Source organism: Antedon mediterranea, chromosome 10, assembly GCF_964355755.1.
Source record: "Antedon mediterranea chromosome 10, ecAntMedi1.1, whole genome shotgun sequence".
NCBI classification, from domain to species: domain Eukaryota; kingdom Metazoa; phylum Echinodermata; class Crinoidea; order Comatulida; family Antedonidae; genus Antedon; species Antedon mediterranea.
The window spans coordinates 11,151,120-11,172,537 of record NC_092679.1 but is presented as its reverse complement, the minus strand read 5'-3'; the positions used below and the strand labels follow the sequence as shown (position 1 = coordinate 11,172,537).

General features: G+C 36.7%; 1 protein-coding gene across 1 annotated transcript; it reads left to right on the top strand.

Moving 5' to 3' along the window:
* Window positions 1–19,476: 19,476 nt before the first annotated feature.
* LOC140061216 (uncharacterized) lies at window positions 19,477–20,082 on the top strand. Its single transcript, XM_072107727.1, has one exon. It carries the CDS (start codon window positions 19,477–19,479, stop codon window positions 20,080–20,082), a length of 606 nt encoding a protein of 201 aa, XP_071963828.1.
* The last annotated feature ends 1,336 nt before the right edge of the window (window positions 20,083–21,418 follow it).

Genomic DNA, 21,418 nt, shown 5'->3' with positions numbered 1-21,418 from the left:
TTATTATAACTCGATTTAAATGTTGTTTTAATTACACACTTAGACACTTAGTGACATGTCTATATGAAAAAAGGCAACGAAATCTAAATTTGCAACATTTTTTACATAACATAACATAATAGTAAAGTAAATAATAGTTCGAATCAACATAATCACTTAGAGAATTGGTAAGGTATAGATTAGACTATCGATTGCACACTATTACTGTATTTTTAATTCAATTTAAATTTTAAAAAAAGTAACCGTTTTCATGTGAATTAGACTGATAAAAACCAACAAATAACTTAATCTGCCAACATTTTAAACATCGTTACTTGTCCATAATGGATCGACTACTGTATCGATTACTGCACATTGTTTTACTTTAACTGAAACAAAGTCAAATTTTCAATTGTTACTGTACTAATATTAGACAGTGATATCTGATAAAAGGCAACATTAATTAATATTAATAATACTGAACCAAATTAAATATCGTTACTTATCCACAATGGATCGACTATTGTATTGGTTATTGCACATTATTTACTAACTAACATAAGAAAGTGATATCTGATAAAACGCAACAAACTGAATCGAATTAAATATCGTTACTTATCCATAATGGATCGACTACTGTATTGATTACTGCACATTATTTTACTATAACTGCCCAAGTCAAATTTAAAATTGTTACTGTACTAACATTAGACAGTGATATCTGATAAAATGCAACATACTCAGGACCAAATTAAATATCGTTACTTATCCATAATGGATCGACTACTGTATCGATTATTGCACATTATTTTAGTATAACTGCCCAAGTCAATTTTAAAATTGTTACTGTACTAACATTATACAGTGATATCTGATAAAATGCAACATACTCAGGACCAAATTAAATATCGTTACTTATCCATAATGGATCGACTACTGCACATTATTTTACTAAAACTGCCGAAGTCAAATTTAAAATTGTTACTGTACTAACGAGGCAAAAAATTTGCTACAAATTTCATTATGACGTACATTTAACTGTATTAAGTTACACTGATCAAGAGCTAGATTATAGTGTGAAAACAGAGGCCCTAGAATAATTTTACAAGCTCGCTTTTGGATTCGCTCTAACATATTTTATTCAAGTTGGGTAAGACCAGAATGCCACACAGGAGCAGCATATTCAGTTAAGGATCTGACATACCCAGTGTAAATAGTCAACAATTGGCATTTTGAATCGCTTAAGTACTTTCAACATATATAATCTACCATTAGCTTTGCTAAGCACTTCAGTGATATGAGAGCTCCATTTAAGATCAGAACTAATGTTAACGCCTAAGATTGTAGTATTATTCACAATGTGCAACGGCTGTCCATCAATGTTGACAACATGATTAACATTTTCTCTAGAGAAATTAACATTCATAACTAAACATTTGCTAGGATTAAGTTTCATATTATTAACTGTCGCCCATTGCGATAGTTCATTTAAGTGATTTTGCATAAAGCTACAGTAGGTTGTTTGCTAAGATAGGGTTCGACAAATACGTCAATCATCTTATCGTAAAAAACATCATTAACCATGGCAAGGAAGCAGAGGGGTCCTAAGCTGGTATCTTGAGGGACACCTCCATGAATGTATTCCCATTCACTAATGGTGTCTAGATATCTAACACATTGTGTTCTATCACTTAGAAAACTCATAATCCATGTAATTACAGATGGACAGACTTGAAATTTAATCAACTTACAGATTAAAACATTGTGTTCAACATAGTCAAAAGCTTTTTTAAAATCAGTAACCACTACAGTACTTTCACTTTGTTTCTTATCAGCATTTCTATGGAGAACATCCATAAGCTTAACAAGATAATGATTAGTATCCCTTTACGATTACCATACTGGTTGTGGTCAAGGTTGGGATCCATGTCATTTAACAACAACTTAGACATGAAACTTTCTGCAATTTTGCAAAGTGGTCAGTGAGGGAAATTGGTCTAAGTTTATCCCAAGTCGCAGGATTAGTTTTAGGAATAGGGATAACCATGGCCCTTTTCCATTGGGATGGGACAACACCATTACCAAAGGACTGATTTATGACTGCAGCCAATGGTTTGCTAATTTCATATGCAAATTCCTTAATTAATTTAGCAGGCAAACCATCAGGGCCAGAAGCTTTCTTGGTCTTAATATTTTTAAGTGCATTATAAACTTCATAATTTTGGACAACTGGGTCTGGGTTAGGATCCGGACAAAAGGCCGGAAGTTCCTCCCTTACAAGACTTCATTGGTAATATTAAAAAAATTATTATTAAGAAAGTTAGCAACATCCTTAGAATTACTAATATTTAAGTATTAAGTCATCTGGAATGTTAAATAGTAGAGTTAGCTTTCCCTTGATTGGTCATGATTCGAATCTGCTTGTACCACTGTGCTGGGTTAGCCTTTTTATGTCTCTGAACTCAGTTTGCATAATAATCAGCCTTGGCTTTTTCAATTTCTGATTTTACTTTGTTCCTTAATATTTTCTTGGACCACAAGTGTTCAATGGGGTTTTCGGCCGAATGACCTGCTGCCAGATTAGCCACAGCGTAGTAGTCAAAGTCATAGTCTCTCCTTCCCTGCGAAATTAGAGTTCTTATTTTTTTTACTGACCAATCCGAACCACTGTCCGTCAAAATGTATACCACAGATTTACCTTGTCGTATTTCTTTAATGTTATAAATTGTGGACAAGTCGTTGGCGTGTGTCTGTGCTGTTGAACGAGCGAATCTTGCTATTGTTTTGCCATATCAAACTCGGGTTCTGCCAATACGGTCAGTAAAAAATCGACCATTTGGCAACATTTTCCGTTTTGGGGGAGATGCAGATCTGCATCGCCTTTCATTTTCCTGCGCGATCCTGGGTTTGGCACTTCTTGGACTCGCCCGTTCTAATGATTTATTTGTATTTAAGACCATGTACGCTGACGGAATTATTTTGCTTTTTTTCGAAAGGGAAGTCACGATCAAGGTAGTCTGGTTGATCTTACACTGGGTAATACCTTGAAATCTACTCACAGCAAGGGTGCCAACATTTACCTTGTTTTTTCATCGCACGATAACCGCAAACATTCATCATCAAAAAAGGCACACGCCTCGGATAACATAGAACATTGCGATCGACAAAAATGATGGTCCGGATGCTTGCTCTTAGTTGCGTTGTTTGATTTTGGCAGGACTCTAGCTTTTACAAGCCCTTTATAAATTACACTGTTCCTAGTTTTAGATTTTGGCGGCATCATCAAATGGTGCACCATAGTTTTACTAATGCCTGCCTCCTTCAAATCCGGAACTGTTTGGAGCAAATGCTTTTAAATACGATATCTACAATTTATTTACAATAGACCGATCTTCCGTTCTGTTCTTGTGACTAAAAGAAAATAAAGGAAACTACATTACTTTCTATAATGTGTTACAGAATGCAACGTTATTCAAGAAATTACAGCGATATTATAATGAGTTAAATTAAAAGGTGTATAAGTGTACCAATTAAAATTAATATAAACATATCAATAGAATAGCGATCACAACAACTTTACCATTAAAGCAACAAGTAATAATGTAAACATAATTACCATATAAGTTAAAATGAGCCATGAGGTTCAAAATATAAACCTACTTGACCTTGACGCACAGTAAACAGATGCACTTGAACTACTCTCATTTCAAAACAGCTGCAATATAATTAAATCCATCCTTGTTTATAATTTATAACCCATCCTCTCTCAACTATCCAGTTGCTATTGGCAACCAAAACTTAAATTGCCCTCCAATGAATCAAAATGAGGCACCACTCAGGCATTACACTTTATAATCGTTATACCGTAAATACAAATGATGTATATATTTCCAAACTACAGTAGGTTATTCTAAATAGCATACAACTGCTGTAATGTATCATGAAAAACATCCTAATTAAACATATTAAATCTTTTTCGCAACTGGAGAAAAGGAAAGAAAAATATATACGATATATAATGCATAGTTATAGTTTATAGCCTACCTACGGTATGAACGATAATATATATTACCCCTTTCACACCAAAAGCAAAACTCCGGAGACGAGTTGACGCCCCGCTGTTTTTGTGTGAAAGGTCTAATCAAGCAATTCAGGAGTTTAAAACTGCGGGGTTGAACAGCTGAACATTCTCTGGAGAGCGAACTGCGGGGACACTTCGGAGTTTTAGGTCAAAAGGTCAAAATACTTTAAATATTTGTACAAAATATATAGCGGGTTTAAAAAAAGTAGTATCAATAAAACATTATTACTTCTGAGACTTGAAAGTAATTATTAAATTAAAAATATTATTAATTAAAATGATTCTAATGATCGTCGCTATGTAAACAAACAAAATAGAGGGTGAAATTTACAATTTTATTTTATAAACCTCGGTGTTGCTAGGTTGGCGTACCTTGGGTACCTCCGAAGTTTCTCAACGTTTTGAATGGTCATAAACTCTGGGGTGTCTCCGGATATCACTCCAGAGTTTTGGTGTGAAAGGGGTATTAGATTGAATCAACTACTGTATATCGATAATGATACAGACTCTCACAAGCCCAATTAACGTCTTAATTGATTATTCAACACTATAAACATAAAATATTCTATAAAGAAAAAATCGGAATCAACTTACATGTCAAAATCACATGTGCCAAATTACACACAAATATTTCATACAATTAACCAAGTTGTCAAAGTTGCAAACAAGTTCCAAATAAACAATTTGTCACAACAAAAAATAGAAAAGTGTCAAATTGGGAGGTGTCGCTGTTCAAACCCAAAATTCATCTCTCCTGGAATTTGGTCACAACCCTATATATTAGACTTTAGGAGCAACATCCACAAAATAATAAAGGGCGTTCTATTATATTTCAATACTTTACACTCCCCCCTTTAATCAAAACGGGTTTAACAATCACTTAATAAAAAAGGTAAATGAAATTTTATAACAATTAAATACACATACATAGTAAACACGACTATAAGGTCTTAATCTGCTCTTTCGAGCATACACAACTTTCTTATAGGTCTCTCATAGACACTACCCTTAGTTCTAATAAGTACAGATCTTGCATGTCCGTCACTACCTACATTCACATCCACCACCCACCCCAGTGGTAACAGTTATTGGTAATAAGGACGAGATCACCAATTTTAAGATCTCTTTTCTCTATACCCCATTTTTGCCGATGTTGTAACAATGGAAGGTATTCTTTCACCCACCTTCTCCAAAATATATCAGCGAGATACTGGACTTGTCGCCACCGTCTCCTGTAGAGGTGTCTAGGAGGTAAGGATGGTCCACTCCTCAGCAGGAGTAAATGGTTAGGAGTCAATGGTTGATCATCACTTGGGTTGTCGGACAGTTTCGTAATAGGCCTGCTGTTAATGGTGTTCTCGATCATCAAGACTATACATGATGGTTCTTAGAGTGTGAATTTGTCTTTCCCAGACTCCGCCCATGTGAGACGCCTTCGGTGGGTTGAATGACCAGCTGATTTCCTTGTCGATATGTTGACGGTTCCATTCGGTCATGGCCCGTCTGAGCTCTTGCTTGGCCCCGCGGATTTCGTGCCATTATCGGAGACCATCTCTTGAGGTACTCCTCGTCGAGCGATAAACCTCTGCAATACATTTATAAATGAATCCGTCGTCATGGAATGGGCGACTTCTTTATGGACAGCTCGTGTCGTCATGCAAGTAAACACGCAACCGTAGCGTTTATGTTCTGTGCGTCCACGCTTAATGACGAGTGGTCCAAAGTAGCCAATCTGCATTCTTGACTTCGGTAGTAGACCCATAATTTGATCAGTTGGCTGAGCTTTCATCCTCTTACACATGATACACTGTGACAGTTCCTGTCTCACGCTCCTCCGACCCTTTACCAACCAAAACTTCTGTCTTATATCAGTCAGCGTGCATTTAATACCCCCATGTCCTGTTTGAAGATGGTAATGTCATATAACGAGGTTGGTTATGTGACTATCGCATGGCAACAAATTTTGATGTCGTTGGTCAGTGGTGAGGGTTGTCTGCAGTTCTATTCGACCACTAACCCGAATGATACCATCGTCAGCCAGGAAGGCTCCTAATCCTCAATGTTTGTGATGTCTTTATAGCGTGTGGATAGGGTATACTGAATAATCACGGTAGGCCTATGTGCAATGGAAATTATCATCATTTCTCGTAAACAAATCGCGATGACAAAAGAGTTGCAGGTGTTTTGTTTTTTTAAAATCACTAAATATAATGTTAATGATGATCGAGCCGGACCGCTAATTTTTAAACGATCGTTTAAACCAGGCCGGCCACACACACACACATGCAGGCGTGTAAGAAAATAATACCGGCCTAGGCTAGGACAAGTTTATGCTTATAAAAAGCTGAAAAACATTGTCGCGTTGTAAAAATTTAGATGTAAAGTACAGGCAAGTTGTTAGCTTGCTTTGGTACCCTGGGTAAGTATCAGCTGCATGTTCCACATGTCGTAATTTGCGAGCTTTAGAGTGTTTGGTAAATGGCATTATGAGATGTTTTAAATCGTTTTAAACGACTTACAATGAGCTAGAACGCCAAAATTTGGTCCGCCCCTGGTCTTCTATGCTCTCTACCTCATCTCCCACGTTCTCTATCACATCTACATCGTCTTCCACGCTCACCACCTTATCTTCAACGTCTTTTATGCTCTCTACCTCATCTCCCACGTTCTCTATCACATCTACATCGTCTTCCACGCTCACCACCTTATCTTCACCGTCTTTTATGCTCTCTACTTCATCTCCCACGTTCTCTATCACATCTACATCATCTTCCACGCTCACCACCTTATCTTCACCGTCTTCTATGCTCTCTACCTCATCTCCCACGTTCTCTATCACATCTACATCGTCTTCCACGCTCACCACCTTATCTTCACTGTCTTCACACATCTACATCTTCACCCTCGACTCACCACATTTTCATGTTTCTATTTTGGTTTTGCTTGAATATGTGTTTCGGCGTTGCTCTTTCTTTTTCTGAATTCAGCTTCTTACAGAAGTGCTCGTACAGAATAACCAGATCGTCATTGGTAACAACCTAAAAATATACGTAGACTGTTTATAAAACTGAAATGGACGCTTCTTAAAGGCTGGAGGTGAGCTACATTTTTAAATGCCTTGCCTTTTCGTTGCACATCGTAATTAATTTAGTAAAATCGTTTTTATACTAGAAGAATAATTATTTAATACCTGTCACTTGAATGTAATGCAAACAAACAAACCTTATACACGCTCCTTTGAATACCCAAGTTCATTCAAAGCAGTGGTTTATTGGAATAAATAGAGTAAAATAGTAATATTTTATTTTAATAACGATTATTTTTGATGTAATTTTTTAATACATACCTCAAAGCTGAACTTGTCGTTTGACGGTTTTTGAGTTATCCAGTTCCCCGTCTGACTTAACTCGACAAACTGTATGCCTTTTTGTAGATTCCGTGGGTGTTTCCACTTCTGAAATCTAGATTGCTTTACTTTAATGTCTTTTCTGAGAAGTTTCAGTGGACGACACTTACATTTTTCTACCCAACTGCTTGTATGCGAGTCGAATCAATGAACAGTAAATACATTAGGCCTCAGTACCGTATACATTATAACTTGTCCTAGAGTGCCCATAATTATAACGAACACATAAAGTAATCGCTCACAGTATGTGTTACCCTACTGGTAAATAACCCGAACATTCCTATCCAGACATAATTTATCGTTTAATACCTATGTTGTCACATTTTATAATCATTCACGGCAACATACAGGGTGATTTATCCCTTAATTTAAAATACTGTTTCTATAGATTCATGCTTCATCGTTCGTTCCTACATAATTTATAAATAAGTAAACTCATCTCCATTCTACTTCCTGACAATTTACTTACTGTTGTCACATCAACTGCAATAGCTTCATCCCAGGAGAGTTGGTTATCTTGACTTAAGATGCCTAGTATTTCTGCTTGAAGAGTGGATGGTTTGAAAATTGGCTGGCACTGTGCTGCATATTCTTAGGGTAGTCTCGAAAGGGCGTTAGCATCTATGTTGACTCTCCCTGGTCTGTATTTAATAGTGAAGTGAAAATCGGCTAACTCAGCGACCCAACAGTAACCTGTTGCATTCAGTCTGGCTGTTGAGAGAATAATGTCAAAGGGTTATTGTCTGTATATATTGTGAAACTTGGAGAATAAGCTAGCGTGAGCCATAACTGACAACCCTCATCACTTGTTTTTGGCGAGACAAGCAAGTCCAGTAGATGAAGTAACGCTTGCTGGTGGTTTTCTTTCCAGTCAACTGGATTTTGGGATGTCTGATTCTTTTGATGTTTCTTTTGATTCCTTCGTTTTGGCTTCGCTTGTTTGTGACAGCCTGGTTCCTTCAGTAAGTAAAAAATCGGTCTGGCCTTTCTTGCAAAATCAGGGATGTATGTTTTCCCTGTCTTAACCGTACCCACTCTTTCATCAGCAGTCGCTGTTACTAGATCTAGATGAGTGTTTGAGGTTGTTTGACTTTAGTGATAGATTGGAGTGATGAACACAGTAGATGCTGGATCGACTTGGGACTAGCTCGGTCACAATCAGCTTTCAACATCTCTTCAATGACATTAAACCCTATGATGACTGGCTCTCCTACTTGTCCTTTTGCCACTAATATTGAAACTTCGATTTCCAGGGCCTTTCTTGACTCATCTGACTGGATGTACGCTATGTACGTTGGGCATACGCCCTGTACAGGTCATATACTTTGTGTACAAAATTTCATGTATACATTGGACCATATATAACCGTTGAAACATAGGGCATACTTGATGTACACGGCCTATATACCCTTTGTACATTGGGCATACGCCCTGTATAGGTCGTATATTTTGTGTACAAAATTTGGTGTATATTGGACCAAATGATACTTTGTACCTTGAGTATTCTTGGTTTACATGGACTATACGCTTTGTACGTTGGGCATACGCCCTGTACAGGTCGTATACTTCGTGTACAAAATTTGGTGTATACATTGGACCATAATATAACCGGTGATACATAAGGTACAGTAGTTAAAGAACTATCTTGTAGTGGTCGGAAATGTGTTGAAAGCTTCGCTTTTACCTGTTCAAACAAATCCGCGTCATCACCAATAGTATCATAAATATCGTACACTTTGGATACGCCTGATTGTGTCCTACGACACTAATCATCGCTCCTGTGTCAATCTTAAAGATCACAGTTGCCTCGTTTACTCTAATATTGACAGACCATTCATCCTACCGGGTTTTGTACTGTGTACGCACTGTCAGCTAATTTGAAACTTACACTAGGCTAGGTTCTACGGTGTCCAAACGTTCAAATTCCGTAAGCCGCCGCTGTCACCATGTTGTGTCATAGGGTCTTATAATGCATACGGAAATAACAGACGACCAACGACTACTCTTTAGTGTCTCCGAGAGGTATTTTAATGATCATGAAGTACAAGCATACTAGCTATATCAATACAGTAACTCAAGATAGCGCGCCTGCTTAATATTATTATAGATGGCGCTAAACATATTCCTACACCTCGGGCAAACTTCACTTTCAGTTGTCAGTTGTTCAATTTCTGTTACTGCATTCCCAATCTTTAGAAATGACTGTTCTTTATGTGATTTGCATACATGGCGTTGAGTTTCCGGTAAAATTAATTGCTCTTTGCAAATGTGTATTAGCAAATTAGTGATTCTTCTATAATCGGGGGTCTCCTTTAAGTCATTCAGCGGTAGATTATAATTGAAGCCCAAACATTGAATAGACTTTTTACCAACTGATTTGAAAATGTTGTGTATGCAAAACTTGCAAAAGCAATGTTGGCAAGACGTTTGAATGCTGTCAAAGGATAGGGGCTGCATACAAATGTTGCATTTAAATACTTTTTTTCGGTCTTCTGAAACAAAGAACTGTACATTTAAACCACAGTGTGTTCTTTCACTTGTGAATCTACCATTTGTGTTTCTAGTTTCTTGCAATTTATGTTTAAGTTTTGGCCCAGGTCGTAGCTGTTGTTAAAGTAAGTATCAGGCCAAGCAATTTGGTCCATGCTCTGTAAATTTAAGTGATGGCGTGGTGGTATACCCATTACAAATTCGCAAATGGCAGGTTGTACAAATGTATATAGGTAATTGGTTTACATTTATTTGATTTAGTGTCAATTTGTGATGGCTTTTCAAATTTTCTAAATTGTATTTTTATCCTTTTCTTTAAATTTTGTTCCACAACAAAAGCAACTGGAACATAAAGCCCTTTTGTGAAACTCTGTTGCCTACAAAAAAGAAAAGAAATATTAATATTTCAACCTTTAATACTATATCATATTTAATTTTCTTCAGATTTTCACCATCACCTCCTAACAATTCAATGTCTCATGCAAATATATTTAATCAAACATTTACCTAGATTTTCCAAATAATTATGAAAATTACCAATAAAACAAAAACTGTACAAATTGACAAACATTTTGGAGCGCAACTATTTAGGCATCGGAACACCGATTGAATCGATTAAATTGATTAAATTAATTTAAAGTGGACTAAATAAAAGTTGCAAACGTCGCCAAAGTTGAACGAGATTCAACCATTCGCGCGGTTTTACACTCAGGCACATATAGCCGTCTGCCAATATTGACCTTTTCTATTTATTTTACATTGGTTGAAACAGCTGTGACTCTCATAGCATGCTACCAATGAGCAAAATGATCATACTTTTTCCCTCCAATAAACACACGTAACTAAAGGATGATAACATTTTTTTTGTTGCTGATTTCATTCACTCAGTATTTTGTTTTCATTGTGTTGCTTTCAATATTAATACGAACGTACGTCTAGGGGAAGCCCCGAAAAAAATTCAATGCTTATTATAGCTCAATATTTATTTACATCAATTTGTTGAGGAAATTAAATATATCAATATAAATAGGTATTGATACAGTTGAGTACGCATCGGTGGGTGGCCTAAAAAAAAAAATCGGTTGCTATAATGTAAACTACAGTACACAGTTACCATAAGGTTAGTGTACTATTTACACTCAGTATACTATATAGCCACACATACTGTACGATGTAGGTAACCACGGCGTTCCATAGTTTATGTAGGCCTATATACACATAGGTAGGCCTATGCACTTGTCTAGCGGTGTTCTTTGTACGAATCGTTCATTTCCCACCTCGCTGTATGAGTACGATACACACCTCAATATCATGTTACAACCAGGGACCAAAATGTGTTTATTTTTCAGGTGAAAATTATAGGCAATTCATTCTCAACTCTTTATTTACAGACACGTATCCTTGATCGTTGTAACAATAATAATATAAGGCGTAGTGTATGAGTAACAGTATGTAAGCTGGGTGGTGCTCCCAGACCCTGGGTAATCTGCTAGGACAGATTTTTAAGTTAATATAATTTATTGCGTAATATAATACGAAATATATACTGTAGTCCGTGACTGTTTTTTATTCCTTTAAAAAAAAATCGTTTGACTTTCTAACCTCGCGTGTTCTCCTTCAAGCCCGTAGTTCGTAGGGTTCCAACAAACCCCCCTTTTCCTGAAGTGCCCTTTTAAACTAGACTATGCATAGGTCTAGCCCATATGATGATTTTTTACCTATTCCTAGTATTGCAGCAGGCAAAAGTCTAGAAACAAGATCGAAACAAATTATGATTCTAGGCCTGCTTACATATATTATTACATATAATAGGGAGTTCTAATTAACAACTTCCTGCTTAATTACTTGATCATTTTTGCGTACGTCTCTTCTCTGTGACCATCACTCTCAGTTTTTTTACACACGATAAAAGGGAATTCCCAAAAGGGAATTCCCGAAAGCGAAAAAGCTTGAAAGCGTGTGTAGGCCGCAGTCATGTTCGACATCAATTTGTACTAAATTGGCTGTGCAATACGATTTGTTTTGGACAACAGAAAAATTAATTCATAGTGCATCAGAACTTTTTCAGTGGGCAATCGCCTTCAACGCCTAGCAGCAGTGCTCATCCAACTGTTTCGGAATCATCCACTCTTAGCAAGGGTTGTCAACGTTAATAATATGAAATCATGACATTAGTAATTACTGTCAGTATCTGTAGCTAGCTGCTAGCCTAGTCTGGTAAAACAACAAATAACTAAAATTGAGAAGTGTAAGGTACTAATTCTTGTTAACATAAGTTGTATAACTTTGTCAGATGATTAAACTCTATCTGTAGATGTGCAAGAAACTTCGTTATATGACTTTAGAATATAGTAAGTTATGCGCGATTTTATGAATTTCACGTATTTAACATACATGGAAAACCATATAACAATTCAAATTGAAAGTTAGCAAATCAACTTTCTATTTAAAAAATGTAAAAGTTTTTACGCATGTGGTGTGCACATTTTGTGTGAATTATGTTTTTTTTTTAATAGGGTGGCTATTCTCAAAAAAAAAAAAAGATGCAACCAACGCGCAACTGGCGCTAGACGTGAATTCGACGCACCGGACTCTTTTAATTAAAAAGAGTAGGCTAGAGCTGCTAGGGTTAGCATTATAGTTGTGTAAATAGGCCTACGTAGTGAAAGAGCGAAAAGTTTAATTACTATTTATGAGTTCAAGAGTTTAAAAAGAAAACGCGATTTAAAATCTTTGGAAAATAAAAACTGAGTTATTTTCAAAAACATGCACTCCTACTACCACCACCAGCGTCACGTTGTCTTAGGTCGCTCCTTGTGAATGCTGACGTCATCAATCTACAAAAATACACCATGTCCGTGTGTGCAAGCCTTAGCGTGGTATATTTACACCCCTGTACAGAGTGGAGTGTAATAATCATGAACTTTTTTCTCGCGTATGAAGGTTTTTTTATATAATAATGGTATGCAGTATAAACGATAAAAATAAACAAGAAACACGGTGTTCTTTTATTATTTCCATAGGCATAAAATAAACATGAAATGTCTTGTTGTATGTAAACGGCTGAAAAAAAGCATGTGGCGTATTTGCCATTTTCTTGATTTTTGTTTAAATAGACACAGCGATTACTGCAATCATTTGTATACTAAATTACATTGAGTTATTCACTTGGCTGCAGGGTATATATCTGAGGTTAACAGACCACCAAAACACAGTATACGAGGCATTTTCGGAGTACCGCATTACCAAATGTTTATTTTGTTTCAAGTATTTTTCGATCAAAGTTTATTAATATTAGATCGTCGAAAAAGATCCATACAGTATTTAGGAAGGATTTATTTACATTATGTAACATTTTTTATTAAATGTGATGGAAACAAACAGTTGCTCTGGCCTATTAAACGGTGTGTAAGCATCTTTTTTTTTTTTTTTTTTCTGAGGCTCTGGAGGCACATAATTTCTCCTTTCACCTTATGAACCAATGAATGCCTCTAACCAGACTATTTTTTAGATAATATTAATAGAAGATTTGGAATATTATTTGATTGGATTTTAAACTTTTCCTTGGTTTAGAACATCACGCAGTGTTGGGCAGGTAGTTTTGTTGTGCCCAGTTCTTCCACACAGACGTCAGGTGTATTCCGCAACACCACGGATGCAAGTTGGGAATAACTGTTTAACCCTGTTAAATTTCAGCATCACTTGTTTCAAACCTTCTAGGCTTTTGTGATTGGAACCATTAAATTAAAGTTGGTCAATAATTCATTCATCTTTTCAAATTTTTGCTGTGAGAGAAAGGTTTTAAAAAGGATTTATGTTACCATGCAGTCTCATAATTTCTGGCACATGATAGGCAAGGATATGCATATGCATACCTATATAAAAGGTAAACCCTCTTGTAGCTGTTCACCCATACCTTTGCATCTGAGCTAAATCTAGTGATGGCACCTGTAGTCATGTAACTTTTAATTTTTGTATGAAGAGGCCTGAAAGATTCCCATAGCATTTCAATAGTGTCAACATGTTGATGCCACTGCCAGTCCAACTGGTATTTTATATTAATGTTTGCCTGTATTTTTTTGTCTTGGCCCAGCCTGCGCACACTGAGCAATTTCAGCAAGTGTTCTAGCACCTTTTGTTGGATCTGTCATTAACCACTCTAAGGACATGTCACAAAATTCATAAAAAAAAAGCTTTACACCAAATACATGACTACTCACTGTATGCAGCTCTGATGCCCATTATCTCGTTCAAAAACTTTAAATCTGCTCCTAATATATATTTTAAATGTATGTTCTTGCCATCAATTTATTGTAAATGCATGTGTGCATTTATAACTGCAAAAATATCTGCAAAAACATTTTTAAGGAGATCATATTTTTCAGGACCTTTTGCAATAATAACAATATATTCCGGGCTGGAGTAATTATTTTATGGATTTTTGCCGAATGTAGTTCAATCGCCTGTTATCTTCAGAATACTGTATCACCATCTTCAAGAACTAGTCCGTGATTGTGTGATTCAAAAATATTTAGTGCTTTCTTAATTTTACATTCGAAAGATTGTTGCACTGCATAAAGATTATGGTCAACAACTACACCAAATAGGTCATTAAGCTCATGCTGCTTTTTTCTGATGCCATTAAGAGTTGGTATTCCAACTGTGTTACATATTTTATGGAATTTTAAATCGGAAATCGCACTTACCTTTTATATAAAGCCACCAGTCTATCGAAATGTTCTGTTGTTGTTGGTTTCCTCTCCATTTTTTTTTTCCTTTTCCAACTCGCATCATGCTCCTTTTTCCTATCCCAAGATCTAAGAACCACTTCAAAGTTATCATTCCTCAGTTTCTCTTCGTATTTTGTTTTTGAGCTGCCTCCAGAAGTTCTTGCTCTTTTGTGAAGTATGGTAGAGACAACAATGAAATGAGGCTAGAAAATAACCAGTATTTAACGTTTCAATAACAGCCTTTATTCTCTATTCCTTTCTCTACTCTTCTACCCATGCGGTCTACTCTACCGCAGGGCTCGCAGAATCGCTTGCCCGACGTCCCGCGGCAACCAAATAAATACGTCGGGCAACTAAAATTTAACATGTCATGTCCCGACGGGCAACCTCTTAAAATCACCGAAAATGTCCACGATGTTTTACAGGGGTTGTGAAAAACTGTAACAATGAAAATAATAGTCGCGCACGAACGAATTCTCTTGACGTCGAGACCAGTGTAGTGTTTGTTAAGTAAATGTATGGATCGGAATTCGGTGGTATGGAACGTTATCTCCAGGAGCCAAAACATGTGTTTCTATGCAGTCGGGCGTATCAAGTCGTTTGCGTATAGAGTTTCTAGGTCTGTCATATAGCACGCGGTCTCTTGCGGCATCCATTGATCGCGAAATAGGAAGCGTTGAACTCTCGGCTTTTAACTTATTTGAAGTTATTATACCAGGGAGTTTCTAATTAACAACTCCCTAGTTATACTATAAACCAAATAAAATAGGGGCTAGTATGTTTTTGTTTTTCTCAATTATCGACATCATTTTACGGTGGTAATAAAATCTGAATCTACTACTTAGTATTAATTATGTGGCCTACAGCCTGATAGTAGATTAGGCCTATGTTTAATTACATTTATGTTATGTGTTTTGTGTGTAATAAATAATTTGCTGAATTACTGTAATTATTGTTCAAATGTACAGTTGTATTGAAAATACAGTATATTATTAAATTATAATAGATACGTAATTTTAATTGTCTGTGCCAAATAGGCACCGGCCGATGTTTTTAACACAGGCAAGTAGGCCTACCATTTTTTTTATAAATATTACAGAATATAAATTTAATAGGCCTAATAATTTATTTAATAAATACATTGAATACTTAAATAGTTACAGTATATTTTTTATTATCAACATTGAAAATAATACACTTCTTCGGGTATCGCCGAGAGTTGAACTTTCAAAAACTCCAACTTGGCGGAGCACGTGGTTTTCACCACAATTCGGCACAGTTCCCTTGTGTTGTTTTCAATCACAAACTTGTGCGAGCAGATGGTTGTTTTTATCCAACCTGTGCGAGCTTCTACTGAAACAACAAGTAAACTTCCACAAGCCCGCACTCTCCACCACACACCGTACCCATGTGCTCCTACTACGTACGGCTGCAGCTGCTGTGAGTTTTTTTGCTATACGCATGCGTATTGTTTCACGTCACGTAGAGAGAGACGGACGGCGATATTTTTTTTCGCTCAACGAAACTGCCAGCTAGCCAGAATACTGTTTTCTGATTGGATGTTGATGTCACGTGAGTTGTTCAAATCACTCACGCATGCAGTTCGCCTCAGTAGGTAATTCCTCCTCGCACTCTCAGAGCGGTTGCGACTCGCACTGCTCTCTAGGCTAGCAATTTACGTGTTGTAGGAATCGTACATTTCAATGGCTCGCTGCCTGAGACAACTACTAGCTCCTTGCACAACAGATAGAGGAGGCTTACAATTTCCCGCATAAGAGCGGCTAAACCCAAAAAGCGGAGAACTTGTGAAGGGTTTCTTGGAAGAAGTATTTTTACTTTCTCTCGCCATGGATGGAGTAATATATTAATTAATTTTATTTCCATGGAGGAATTGGCCTCTCTCAATGTTTATTTACGTTTCGCGTACGTTTCATGCATTCATTTCAATTTCACGTGGGAAAAATCTTTTTAGGGCCTTCATGACGGCAACATCGGGTTGGCACGGTCGAAATACACTTTTGTCATCGTCATCCTTTTATATACTGTCAAAAAAAACTACTAAATTAAAGCACTCAGGCCTAATAAAAATAACATTAAATCATTTCGGAGTAAATTGAAAGAGCCTAAGAAAACCAAAGTTTCTGAAATCTACTTTTAGGCCTAGGAGGCCTACATTTCTATAGGCAATATTTTAGATATATCTATTAAATAATTGTAAGATAATTAGTGCCATGTCTAGGCTACTACATTTTAAATATCGCAAAATAGCTTGATTTCGGAATTTCATTGCACAATAGAAGCAAAACGTTTTTGCTCCCAAAGTAAACCCACGTGAATACGCCTTTTTCATTCACGAAACGGAACACATCTTCGATCGATGACAAACAATGCCGTGCAACGAAGCGTAACCAACAGAAATAACATAGCGTTTTCAAGGGATTTCAGGACACCATGTTAATTAAACAATCGCAACTCTTGTACGGAGGATCGTATGAGAAAATAAATTACTGTAAAATGTTCTTAAAAGATTGGCCTACATCACTGTGTAATTGAAAAAATTTGAAAAATTGTTTTCACTACTTTAAAATCCATCGAAAAAAACACCACAGTGTATTAAGCATAGGCGTTTTTCACCGACGTTTTTTCGCAGTGCAGTCGCGGTATAAAACGTTAAAATTAAGTTAAAATAGTGGGCAAGTAAAAAAATGATGAGGGCAATCAAAATCTAAAACCTACTTGCCCGAAGGGCAACCAAATATTTTAGGATTCTGCGAGCCCTGTACCGCCCTCATCGGCAAACTATCGGATACCACATTTCCCCCTCTCTTTTAAGATCAACAGTATGCAACAATAAAACATCTAAAATTAAACATCATAATCAACTTTTAAACATCCATGATATAATCTCTAGTCCAACTAGGTGGATTTCGATTCCTTCTGCCTCTACGAGGTTCTGTTAAGTTATGTGCTATGTTGTTTGAAGGAATATTATCTGAAATGGGAAGCTCAATTAAATCACTATCATCTATCTCCCCTTTAAAAAGAGCCAAATACTTAACATTCCATTTTTGCCCATTAGTCATGATATAGGCATATTGACCAAGTTTCTGTCTGATTGTAACTGGTTCAGTGAATTTACTCTTCCCCATATGTACCCTCCAACGTTTCTTAATTCTAACCACATCTCCAGGGTTAAAATATCTGTTTTTAACACGTTTACCCATGTCATAGCTCTCCTTGGATTGTGCTTTTCTTTCTTTAACCTTATTGTCTACTTCCTCAGGTTTTAATTGAGGGAGGTTGTTAGTAACACCTACAATATCTAGCGTAGTTCTCAAATGTCGTCTATGCAATAAAACCGAAGGAGTTTCGCCTGTAGTGGCATGACGCGTTGCCCGATATGTGCCTAAAAACTCTGTGAGTGCAATTAGTCTCATTATTTTCATATCGCGCAGTTTGGATAGTTTCATTCAGAATTCGACAAACAATTTGACAAACCTCATCGTCATCATCCTCATTTATAGCTGAATCGGATGTTTGTATTGGTAGAGTTACTAATTCCTGGTGGTCTGTGCGAAGAGTAAAGTGTCTCCCCCACAGGTAAGTATGCCATTTTTCGACCGCCCACACACAGGCAAGTGCTTTGCGTTCCCCCACCGAATAATTGCGTTTAGGACCCGTTAATTTTCTAGATGCACATGCCACTGTTACTTGTGTACCATCACATGTTATTTGTGTAAGTACCGCACCGAGGCCATATCCACTGGCATCCGTTGTGACAAAAACTCGGATCAAATAATGCAAGGCCTGAACTGTTAATAATATCCAATTTAATATTATCAAAAGCAGAATTTTCCTCCTCAGTCCAATTGAATGGTTCAGTTACTAGGATCTGCCTCATAGCGTTCACTTTAGATGTGAAATAAGGAACAAATTTGGCATAAAATCCTGCCGGTCTAAAAATGACTTAAGCTGTTGGTAGGTTGTAGGGGTTGCTGCTTTGGCGATGCCATTCACTAACTCATTACTTGGATGATTGAAAATGTTCATCTGGTTTGTAGTAATAAGTTATTTGGAAATGTTCTTTTTTTCAAACCAATAATTATTAAACTAACCTTGACAGTTTCGCTGTCCTGTTCGGACAGCTTCTTCAGAAATAATGACGATCTATCATCAAACAGATTGACCTCTAGAGGGCCTAAAAAAAAAATAAATAAAATAAAAAAGGATCCTACCCGCCGATATAAAAGTGAGTTAGTATCAAATCTTACTAGGTTAAAAAAGCAGAATAAGATCAATAAAAGACAGTATCACTTGCTATTTCCTACGATAGAAAACATCCCTCGTATTTACGCTACACCTAAGATACACAAAGATGGTAAAAAAGTTAGACCTATTGTGGACTATACAGGATCCATAGCATATGAAACCGCTAAAACCGTTGCTGATATTCTCTTTCCCTTAGTAGGAAGCACACAACATCACATCAACAACTCTAAACATCTAGCTAAAGAACTTACTGAAGTCATGATAGAGGAGGATGAAATTTTCAACTCCCATGATGTTGTTTCTCTGTTTACCAACATCCAAATAGAAGATTCCCTGACTGTCATAACATCTCGACTATAAGAGGATAATGATCTTAAAAACAGAACACTATTGGACATAGATGACATCATGGAATTATTAAAGTTCGTTCTAACTACCATCTATTTTAAATACGAGGGATCATTTACCAACAAAGATTTGGGGCAGCCATGGGGAGCCCAGCCTCTCCCATTGTAGCGAACATGTATTTAGAATTTCTAGAACAGAAAGCTATCGCGGCAGCACCCTTAGAATGTAAACCTCGTTTATGGAAACGCTACGTGGATGACGTTCTTGAAATTGTTAAACAAGACCAAGTTGAAAATCTCACACAACATCTCAATTCATCTGACCCAGCTGGACCCATAAAGTTCACCTACGAGAAAGAATATGAAAACAAGATTTCTTTCCTCGATTCTCTCATCATTAGAAAACCAGATGGATCTGTCAAACTTCTAGTGTATAGAAAACCGACACATACGGACCAGTACCTACATTTTGATTCCCACCATTCTGTACATCAAAAACTGGGAATAATTAGAACACTATTTGACCATATGAATTCTATTGTCACAATGGATGCAGATCGTAATACAGAAGAGGTTAATATAACATCAGCCCTTTCTAGATGTGGTTACCCTAAGTGGTCATTCAACCAAGTAAGGAAAAAAATGAAAGAAAATAAAAAAGTAACATCCAAGAAGAAAGAAAACATGGAAAGTAAGGGATTTTTTGTCGTCCCTTATGTAGCAGGACTTTCGTGGCGTGTTAGTAAGTGTTTAAGGAGTTTGGCATCAACACAGCTATGAAACCCCACACTTCATTACGCCAACTGCTTGTCCACCCAAAAGACCAAGTTAACAAATTAAAAGTGGCTAATTGCGTCTACGAAATTCCATGTGCTAATTGTGATCACACTTACATTGGAGAAACGAGTCGTTGTTTTGGCACAAGATTAAAAGAACATAGAAAAGAAACAGAAAAGGTCCCCCAACAGAGAAGGAACTTCACTCGTCAATCACATCGAGAATCAGAAAAGGAACTGAGCAAATCAGCTATAGCAGATCATGCCGTCCAGTTAAACCACATCATAGACTGGACACAACCTAAAATCATCGACAAGGAACCAGATGTAAACAACCGACGCATCAGGGAAGCCATCTGGATCCGCCGACGAGGAAACTAAATCATCAATAGAGATGAGGGCGCCCACCAACTCAGTCACATGTATGACCCTGTCATCAAACAGAATAGGCCCTCTAGTAGAGGTCAATCTGTTTGATGATAGATCGTCATTATTTCTGAAGAAGCTGTCCGAACAGGACAGCGAAACTGTCAAGGTTAGTTTACTAATTATTGGTTTTGAAAAAAACATTTCCAAATAACTCATTACTTGGATGTATCCCTTTGTCATCTATTACATGACCAAGTACTTTCAATGATTTAACATCAAACTCACATTTATCATTTAAGGTCATGCCCCTATCTTTTAAGCGGGTAAGTACCGCCATTAACGCCCTGTCATGGTCTACTTTGTCGCGTCTGGAAATAATAATATCATCTATAAAGCATTGTACGTTAGGTATACCAGCCAAGATGGTTGACATCATCTTTTGAAAACAAGATGGGGCCAAGATAAGCCAAAATAAACTGTACGAAAACGAAAAACCCCATCATGTGTAATAAATACTGTAAGGTCCCGACTATCGGGAAAGCGCTTTGATCCTTGTAAAGGCGCTATATAAATTGAAATGTTAAAATGTTATCGGAATCAAACTCGAGCTGGTGGTAATTGTACATCATTAAAAGTAGTCTTAAAACACAAATGTGTGCTTCCGTCCATTTTGACACCAACAGATAAATCAACATATATTTTTATAAATTACATTATTTATAAATATCATGTTAATTTATATAGGGAATGTAATAAAGTAATTATACAAACACAAATTACAATTATTACAGTAACACGCAAATTGTTTAAACTTACTCAGTTTTTCCAGTTTCCAATATTGTTTTCTCTTCGGTAAAGAAGTTGGTTTCTGGCTGACTGTTGCCTTTGAATGAAGCACTGCATCGTGTTGGTTGGGGATTTAGCCAGTCGGTTACCATATGCTCAATGTCTGTTTCTCTTTCCTTGTCAGG

Excerpts from the sequence above, each read along its gene's own strand:
- LOC140061216 (XM_072107727.1), top strand. The coding sequence starts at position 19,477 with ATGTATTTAGAATTTCTAGAACAGAAAGCTATCGCGGCAGCACCCTTA.